Genomic DNA, 9,917 nt, shown 5'->3' with positions numbered 1-9,917 from the left:
ATTTAGAGCCAAATTTTGTCCTAGTAATCAGTTAGAGCAGATCCATAAATAGTCATCCAGCGTATAATGTCCCCTACTGGGACTTAACCTAATCTGCTCTAAAATTCCTCAATTAGGGTTTGACCTAATCTATTCTAAAATTCCTCAATTAGGGTTTGAATCAAAGAAACGGGACTCGGACTCGGCTCGGACTCGGCAAGGCCGACTCGGACTCGGACTCGGGACTCGGCGTCAGACTCGACTGGACTCGGGAAAGTGAAAAACTCAAGAAATTTAGAGATTTTTAAAGATTTAAAACTTGTTCAGACACCCTTTATTGAATACACCTTAAAGACACAAAAACATCATCAAACTCGGCTCATTTGATTACATACACAAGTATACATCAATCACATAAGCATAAACGCAAATTGTAGCTGAAGAAAATAACAAGCATAGATATATAAATATTGTCAAATGTATACAATATTACAAAACTCATGGAATAAAAAATCCATGTCATCATATGATCATCATCAAATGTTTCATACAAATACCAAAGGTAAATAGTAAATGCTAAATACAACTACAAGTGTACAAGCCTATGGCTCAGAGGGCCGTGCAACTGAACCCTCTTGCCCTGGCCCCCTGCGAAGGCGTTTAAAGTAGGTCCTGGATGATTCAGCAGTCATAGTCGCTCCCCGTGACACCATGCCATGCTCACCAACATCAGGAACAGTTGTGTCATGCTCGCTAACATCAGGAACAATTTTGTCACTCTGAGTCTCAGTATTTCCTGTCTCTACTCGTGCTCTCTGCTCCTCCTCTGCCATGGCTACAGCCTCGGCCTCTATATCTATCTGGTCAATCCAATCAATGTCATCATCACTAAATACAGTTGTAGGAGTCCCAGGAGTTGTCTGATTCTCATTGGCCCACTCTGCTTCAAGATCAACCTCATCTAGAATGATAGGAGACATGTCAACTATTGCATTCTTTCTCATTCTCAGGCGGACGTTGTAGTGAACAAAGACGAGATCATTCATCTTCTCCACAGATAATCTATTGCGCCTCTTGGAGTGTATGTGCTCAAACATACACCAATTGCGCTCACAACCTGATGCGCTGCATGGTTGGCTCAAGATGCGAATGGCCAACTTCTGAATATTTGGTGTCTCTGGGCCAAAAAAGTTCCACCAATGATCTGAGTTTGAAATGAGAAAAATAAATAAAATCAATCTCACTCATGAACTTATTTAACAAGTTACAATATAGTATTAAATAAAACTAAAATTAAGCCTAACAATTTATTTTTACCTGGCATCATAGTTGTCCTACCGTCTTTGGCGACAGGACGAGAGAAGGTCTCCCCTTGTGCATCTGAGAACATCTGTAGCTCTCGAAAAAGGTCTATCTGAGAAGTAGCCCATTAAGGACCTCCACATCAGCCTTGAAAGAAGGGATAAAACAGAATGCCGAATTCAGATAATAGGCTGCCGCATGGATGAGCCTATGAAGCTGATGATGTCATCTCCTATCAATGATCTCCCAAATGGGACCATACTTGCTCTCATCTGCTCCATAGACAAATCTGATGGCCTCCTTCGCCCTATCCATGCCCTCATATATATAGCCCATTACGGGCTTATCTCCATCTGCAACTCGCAACAAAACCACCAAGGGCTTAACAAACTGCAAAATTGAAAATATTGTGTAATTTAGAAAAATGAGCAAATAAGAGAATACATATAATAAGTTATAAAACATGAAGTTAAATTGTAAAATTTATTAAAAAATCACCTTCACTATCTCATCACAAGGGACCCAAAAGCCTTGCTCATCAAAAATGCAGTCTGCCATCTCTATCCCTACAGGGGTGGTAGCATAGGATGAGGAAGACCGCTCCTCACCAACAATCATACGTCTCAAGGCAGACTTAGACCTAAGCATGGACTGCAATGTGAGGAAGTTTGTGGCAAATCTTGTGATTCCTGGACGAGCTAACTCCTTCTGCTCTGTGTATTGTCTCATAAGAGCCAACACCCATGAATGATTATATACAAATTTGTAGACATTTCTTGCCCTTTCTACACATCTCTTGACCAATGGGATTTTTCCAATATCCTCCAACATGAGGTCAATGCAATGAGCAACACATAGTCCAAACTATAGATGGGTGCCTCGCCATCAATAGTCTACCTGCAGCAACATAATTTGTTGCATTGTAAATTGTAATTAATGGAGGTACAAACTACAAGATAGTAATTAATTTGCAAACAAAATTAGTTTGTAATCAAAAGTTTACCCGCAGCAACATAATTTGCTGCATTGTCGGTCACCACCTGTACCACATTCTCCTCACCCACATCTTCAATCACCTCCTCTATCTGCTCACATAGGTAGGTGGCATTCTTGCAATGGGCGGAGGCATCAATGGACTTGATGAAAACAGTGCCCCTTGAAATAAAAAAATAAAGCTAGGTCAATGATCATTCAATAAACCATTAGATAAAAAATAAAAAATTAAAGACTATGAAACTAAAATTAATCAATCACCTGCAGAAGAAACAAGAAAATTAAGGAGAGTTCTATTTCTCGTATCCGTCCAACCATCAGTCATGATGGTGCAACCTTTAGTGCTCCATATGTGGCGTTGTTCATCTAAATCCTTTTTTCACATCATCCACCATTTGAGACAAAATGGGTCCCCTCAAATCACTCTCACTAGGGGCTTTGAACCCCGCCCCGCATATGGTAGTGGCATCAACCATTTGTTGCCAATAAGGAGACCTGTCGCAAAGAAACTCAATGAGATAAGTTAAGTATAAAAATTCAATGAGATAAGTTAAGTATAAAAATTAAAACAATCAAAGTTATCAAACATAAAAGTTAGTAAAACATTCACCTGGCTACAAAGAATGGAATACAGCTGTAGCTCCAAAACCTGCCAACTGCCATTTTAGCAGCATCATGGACCTCCTTGTTCCAACCCATGCCCTCAAGCGACGGTTGGGACCCAGGAGTAGTGCGAGGCACAAAGAAGGAATCCAACCTAGATTTACGAATCCTAGGTCCAATGGTAACATTCCCACTACAACTACTAGTGGTAGGAGCATGAGAAGTGGCGGTGGCACTGCCATTTATAGAAGCAGAAGCAGAAATGGAAGCACCAGCAGTAGCAAACTGAGTGGGACGATATGGAGGTAAGGAAGAAGGGCCTCCAACACAACCTAACTATGTCCCTCTTCCTAAAACTGTCTCTCTCCCAATGGTCGCTCGATCCTCCTTTTGTTTCTTTTTTCTTTCAATCTCCTCAACCATTACATAACAATTACGTACGGCCTCAGGGACTGCTTTTAGGCATGGTTCGGCATCATGTCCACGCACACCAGCAATATGGTATTTCAGCCTATATATACCTCCATGGAATATTGTTTTGCAAAACATACATTTTGTTTGCCCCTTCCCTTGCCCTGGAAAATCCTCATGATATTTCCAAGCAGGGTCCTTTCTAATGGGGGGTCTAGAAGCTGAAGTAGACATTTTAGGATAGTTTTGTGAAACTTGAAGTTGAGGCAAATTGAAATAATAAAGTGAAGTTTGCTGCAATAAAATATTACAAATACAAAATAAAATTAATACATATTACATACATTCAAAAAAAATAAAGTAGGGTTTGTCAAACCCTACTTTTAAAAAAAAGAAATTTACAAAGCCTACATAGTACAACACTACAACTACATATTACATGTTACATACACACATACAAAAGATTTTGAAAGAAGATGTAAAACTTTCAAAATAAATGGATACAAAATTGAATTTTTGCATACAAGAAACAAACTAATCTTCAAAAAAACAACCGTACCTCTTACAACAAGCTTGAAACAAGCTGCAAAGTCTTCCTATCCAACTCTTGATGCACCAAATCGAAACACAATGCAGCTCCAATGTGACAAATTGAAGAAAACTTGAGCTTCCTCCTTGCTGGTTTTTCTTCTATGCACCCTTGTTTTTCTTCCCAATTCACTTTACTCTTCCTTGTTTTGCAAGTGAATAAAATGAAAGTCACTTTTAGAGCTAGAAGACAATTAACATAAAAAAACGGACTTAAAAAAACATTGCAAATTTTTTTTTTTTTGTGTTTTTGTTTTGGCTTGACGCCGGCCGAGTCCGAGGCTCAGGACTCGCTGAGCTTGGCGAGTTTGGGCCAAACTTGCCAATTCGGCGAGTCTGGCAATTTTACTCGCCAGACTCGAACGAGTCCAAGTCCGAGCCCCTGGGACTCGCCAAGCATGACTCGGACTCAGACTCGCCGAGTCTGGGCGAGTCCGGGTGAGTCCCATTTCTCTGGTTTGAATAATGCTTGGAAATGGAAATTGTCACCTCAGTATCCTGATGTAAGGCCTACAACCAGATTAGTACCACAAGATAAATAAACATATAAACCAATATTATACAAATAGAATTCTAGTTCACTATTGTAACATCTAAGATGTACCTATGGAATTCCCTTTGAAGTTTTATCCAACCAACTCATCATCATTAGGGAGCACCAATTGGGAGACCATACAAAGCGCCTTGAGCTGTTCCATCCAGCCCAGGAGCACTGAATGACAACCTTCATTCTCGCCTTCCAGTCTCACTGGGGGTGTCTCTACCAGTGTGGCTTCCTAGCTGCTTGCAATCCTTCGTATGTACCATATCTTCCCTCCAAAATGAGATAGCCCAATAGATAGGAATTCCTTAAGGGAATTGTGATATGTATTGCATATATACAGGCAGAGATATGGCCAAGATATTAATATCTACATACAATCAGCAAGAAGATTATATCTAACATTTAAGAATTCCTTAAGGGAATTGTGATATGTATTGCATATATACAGGCAGAGATATGGCCAAGATATTAATATCTACATACAATCAGCAAGAAGATTATATCTAACATTTAATAAGGCATAATTATTAGGCCATATACATATACACACACGTCATACCCTTCACGTGGGTTGCTGACTTAGTATGTTGCAGTCTGAAATGGCAGTCTTAATCTGCTCGAGTATTAAGTACTTTCCAATCTCTTTCTGATGGCTGCATCTATTCTGGTTCCAAAACGGACATTTCGTACAGCATGCTAGCGACAGGTTAGTCAATCGCAGCCTTTTATTGCAAAATCGGCGGTGTAAAACGCGCGACTAACACGCATGTTAGTCAATCCGTACTGTTGTTTTGGAGCCACAATAGACGCGTCCCTTTCTGATCGATGCTCAGTACTCTGAAAATATCTTGTTCTTCGATGGTGATTGTTCTTAGATGAACGTTATCATTATTGCACATGTCTACTATATTACTGATTATACATGCATCGTAGGCAATGGAATATCTACACTTATCAAATGAAGATATTTAACAGATTAATCAGTCTATTATGCACTGGACTGGATTCTTCATACTAAAATTATCAGACTTATATATATGTATATATTGCTGATTACTGTCTATGTATATATTGAATTCATATATGGTATTGTAGTGGCTGATCAATCTTCCCTTTTTTGCTTTATGCCGATCTGCCCCTTCCTCATCGTGGCCTTCCTCCTTTTATAACTTAATGTTTTTCTGAAGGGTGACGACCTTTGGAAGGTTGCTGCTCCTTGAGAATCAGTCATGCTTCTTCAAACGTGGATGATGCCTTCTCATTCCTAATCGCTGCCATGGGTTACTGTTGGATTAATGTATTACTATCTCTTCAGAATCAGAATCACTGCCTCTTAAATAAACTCCCAAGTCCCAACTGCCCACCTTATTTCTTTACTGGTAATTCAATCCCTAACATAGGCGATTAATATAATAATGAGCCGCTGTATAATATTCAAAGATTGATGTTCTTTTCTTTATACTAATGACCCAATTTCCTCTCTTAATCTATTGATTGTGAAGTGAGACTTAATGTTGAGGATCATTCTTGAAACGTCTCCCCTAATCAGCCCACGATATCCCCAACTTGCTGAAGATGGGCGACTGTAACAAGATATGCGATTACTGAAATTGTGAAGTATTACATTTGTAAGACAGTTTCATGTTACGGGTTCTAGTGTCAGATCGGGGTCATGGCACAGCGCCACACCATGCATGTCATACCCTGTTAGTAAAATTTCTTGATCCACAATTTTTTACACTGCTTTCAGTCAGGATTTCAAATGGTATCGGTCAGACGTAGCTGGATATATCATCTCAACAAGGATTGGTAAAATGCCTGTACAAGAGGCCCTTGTAAAGATAAGGATAACAAAATCACTTTTGCAAACCAGGGTTTTAGACATATACATAGTAGTCATTGCGAACTATCCAATCTACCTCCTGATATGAAAACCATAGAATTAATCTTCCACAGGTCAGTTCTTATCCAAACTAATGAACAATTAACTGATAAGGGGCATGATAAAGGTGCCAGATTTTTTAAGAGATAAGCAGTTTCTGGTATATTTGTTTCAGAGATTTCTGGTACTGGCTGTTCACTTTATTGCCTAGAATTATAAGTTGCATTTATGTTGATTGAATCTGGCCTTGGATTCCTATCTTTTTAAGCATATTGTTTGCAATCATAAGGAGTTCTATAATTGAATGGAATTTGATCACGAGTGCTTCATTTGTCTGAAAATAAGTATTGTGTAATCACAATAGCCGATGATGTGTTTGGTGTCTAATGTTTTATGATGCTGGTTTTACAAACTCGTAAGTAGAAAATTGATCCGCATTAGAACACAAAATGGAGGTACGTACTCACACAAGTAATAATTGTTGCATAAATTTCCTCGTGTGTGCAACATTAACAGCTAGAGAAAGTATGTAGCTTTGTCTACAATGTTGAAAACCTGCAAAAAGGAATAGGAAATCATAATACAATAAGTGGTAGTAATTTGCAAATTATGTGGAGGAACCTCCTGGAAAGAACTACATAATAGAAAAGATTTACTTGTTTTATTCATTTTTTAGTAATATTTCTCCTTTCAAATAAAAAATATTTTTTAAGCTTCCATTATTCTTATGAAATCAGTTCATGCAGCTGATAGTTTTGTTTCACATTCTTCATATTACATGCAGGAGAACGGGGCATCCAGATGTCTGGAGGGCAAAAGCAGCGGATGGCCATTGCTCGGACAATGCTGGAAAACCCTCCAATCATGATGTTGGATGAAGCCACTAGTGCTCTGGATGCAGAATCAGAGCACATTGACCAGGATTATATTAATAAAGCTTCTACAGGATGCACAACTATTTTTGTGGCACGTCATCTCTCCATAGCAAAAGCTGCAGACACAATTGCAGTAGTGCAAGATGGTTGTGTTATTGAGTAGTGCTAAAGGGTAAAAGCAATCAAATTCTATATTGCCAAACATTTTACCATGTTAATTTTTGTGATAAGGTCACCAATTTTCTCAGATGGACCATATCCTATAATTGGATAATCTTCCCCATATGATCCATGTGGCAGGTACAGATAATCCGCCTCCAATGGAACCTAAAGTTCCCAATGCCATTGTTAACATATGTATATAATTTACATATTTGAAAACTTTCCAGATGGACATTTTGTTAAAAGGACCTCTTGCCATGATTGTAATGAACAATGCAAAATTCTTTTTAAATTGGTAATTTTAGGCAGGATATATAACAGCTATGACCAGTAGATCAGAATCCGTTTCAAATGCATTGTCAAGCTCAAAGTTTCACTGCCATACTGGATAGCTTACCTGTTCAAACTGAATTAGAAAACAGAGTCTCACAAAGAGATCAAGATGCAATCATGGTATGCAGGATTGGTTCTTGCCATGATTGTAATGAACAATGCAAAATTCTTTTTAAATCAGTAATTTTAGGCAGGATATATAAAAGCTATGACGAGTAGATCAGAATCAGTTTCAAATACATTGTCAACCTCAAAGTTTCACTGCCATACCTGTTCAAACTGAATCAGAAAACAGAGTCTCACAAAGAGATCAAGATGCAATCATGGTATGCAGGATTGGTTCTTGGAACATGTCAATTTATCCTTACATCCAAAGAGGCTTTAGGATTTTGGCATGCAGGGAAGCTTAGACAGCAAGGCTTTAACCTGCGTGGCAATCATGAGAAGAATTGGGCATATTATAGCAGATGCTGGAAGCATGAATTCAGCATAGCCAAGAGTGTGGATGCTATGAAATCTGTATTTGTGATCTTGGACAAAAATAGTTCCATAAATCCAAAAGATATTGGAGGAATTAAACCAGATAAAATTGATGGCACTATTGAATTAAGAAATGTAGATTTATCTTATCCTGCTTGTCCCAATGTCATTGTATTGAAAAATTTCTGCCTTGAAATCAAAGCAGGAAGCAGTATGGCTCTGGTTGGCAAAAGTGTGTGTGGAAAGTTCAGCATTATTGGACTCTTGGAGAGATTCTATGATCCTATCAAAGGACTAGTTTTAATAGACAATAAAGACATTAAAGCATTCAATTTGAGGTACTTGAGATGCTTTATAGGTCTGGGTGCAAGAGCAACTTTGTCTGCAAGGAGTTTTGGAGATAACATTCGGTATGGTAAGGAAGATGCAACTGAGGCAGAGATGCTTGAGGCCGTGATGACTGCTAATGCTCATGGATTTATATGATCAATGAAATACTGTAACTTGAAACCTGTGCTCCATGGGGACTCACCCCCTGCCTTGGCGCTCTTGTCCCCGTCTCCATAATGTTTCGGGGACTTGGGGTTCCATTGCCTAAGACAACCCCTTATACTAGCAGTGGTTCAAACTCGAGCTCCAATTTTGATACAGACCTATCGATTGCATCTGCTGATTAGGGACAGTCATACATTTTTTTTGTTTTTGTCATTTTATAGTTGAAACTTGAGTCTTTTGGGGCATTTTGTTATAATTCTTGTAAAATATTTATGCACATTGGCAATGAAAGCATTTGAATTTTGTTAATTTGTTTGTCAATGCTCATGTGAAATCTCAAATTTAAATTCAATAGTATATATTAAGCTTCTAAAATGTCTATGATGAATGCTTTAACAAATAGTCTGATATGAGTATTGGAAATTTCTCTATATTTTTAAAAATTTCTCTATCTTGCGGCCTAAAAGTACCCTACGGGAAACTTGTTCCACCATCCCCTAGCGTCCCCATCCAGGAAACTTGGTGGAACTCCTGGATGGAACATAGCTTGAAACATTATTTTTCTTTGTTGGCACAGATGTGTTGTTATTAATATTGTTTCAGTCATTTGGAGAAAGGATATGATACAAATACAGGTGATAGAGGACTGCAGTTGTCTGGTGGGCAGAAGCAACAGATAGCCATAGCAAGGCAATAATAAAAAATCCAAGTATCTTACTTTTGGACGAGGCAACTAGTCCATTGGATCTTCAATCAGATAAAACGGTTCAGAAAGCAGAGATCGAGTTATGGTGGGAAGAACAAGAATAGTTATAGCTCATAGATTGAGCACAATTCAAAACTCTAACTCCATAGCAATTATTGAGGATGGAAAGATTGTTGAGCAGGGCGGTCATCCTGTGTTGATCAGTACAGGTGAATACAGTGAGTACTTTAGATTTGTCAAGCTCCAAGAGCACACTAATCCCAAATCGTCTTGAAATTGGTATTTGTTGCTTGCAGAAAAATAGGTTGTCTGAATCTACTATAACTGTGTAGTGATGTTCAGAGCCACCCACAAAAAGAGAAGCTTTCTGGCGATGGTGTTTTTTCCAAAATTCGTAAGGACTAACTTATAAAGATTTTCAAAAGAAAAATTACTTGCCCAATCCTACAATATTGCTGGGAAGAGGGCAGATGTGCTCAACCCTTAAGCTTGTATACGCCAGGGGCAACAGTTGCAAGACACATGACTTTTATGTTTGTTTTTATTATATAATATCAGGGGATA

General features: G+C 38.5%; 2 protein-coding genes across 2 annotated transcripts; one reads left to right on the top strand and one right to left on the bottom strand.

Moving 5' to 3' along the window:
* Positions 1–441: 441 nt before the first annotated feature.
* On the bottom strand, positions 442–2,278 carry LOC131056061 (uncharacterized). The gene is made up of 3 exons (XM_059216576.1): positions 1,780–2,278; positions 1,297–1,671; positions 442–1,183 (listed from the first exon to the last, which is right to left on the bottom strand). The coding sequence occupies exons 2-3, from the start codon at positions 1,367–1,369 to the stop codon at positions 582–584; spliced, it is 675 nt and encodes a 224-aa protein (XP_059072559.1). The 5' UTR covers positions 1,370–1,671; positions 1,780–2,278; the 3' UTR covers positions 442–581.
* A 2,835-nt stretch (positions 2,279–5,113) lies between these two features.
* Positions 5,114–8,638, top strand: LOC131056083 (putative multidrug resistance protein). Its single transcript, XM_057990418.2, has 5 exons — positions 5,114–5,126; positions 7,087–7,328; positions 7,567–7,634; positions 7,732–7,792; positions 7,961–8,638. Exons 1-5 carry the CDS (start codon positions 5,114–5,116, stop codon positions 8,636–8,638), a joined length of 1,062 nt encoding a protein of 353 aa, XP_057846401.2.
* The last annotated feature ends 1,279 nt before the right edge of the window (positions 8,639–9,917 follow it).

Source organism: Cryptomeria japonica, chromosome 2 (genome assembly GCF_030272615.1).
Source record: "Cryptomeria japonica chromosome 2, Sugi_1.0, whole genome shotgun sequence".
NCBI lineage: Eukaryota > Viridiplantae > Streptophyta > Pinopsida > Cupressales > Cupressaceae > Cryptomeria > Cryptomeria japonica.
The sequence above is the reverse complement of the archived record's forward strand: the minus strand, read 5'-3'. Positions and strand labels throughout refer to the sequence as shown.

Coding starts and splice junctions, on each gene's coding strand:
- LOC131056061 (XM_059216576.1), bottom strand. CDS start 1,369: ATGTTCTCAGATGCACAAGGGGAGACCTTCTCTCGTCCTGTCGCCAAA. Junction 1,184..1,296: donor TAGGACAACTATGATGCCAG/GTAAAAATAAAT, acceptor TTTCAAACTCAG/ATCATTGGTGGAACTTTTTT.
- LOC131056083 (XM_057990418.2), top strand. Junction 7,635..7,731: donor GCAAAATTCTTTTTAAATTG/GTAATTTTAGGC, acceptor CATACTGGATAG/CTTACCTGTTCAAACTGAAT. Junction 7,793..7,960: donor GAGATCAAGATGCAATCATG/GTATGCAGGATT, acceptor AAACTGAATCAG/AAAACAGAGTCTCACAAAGA.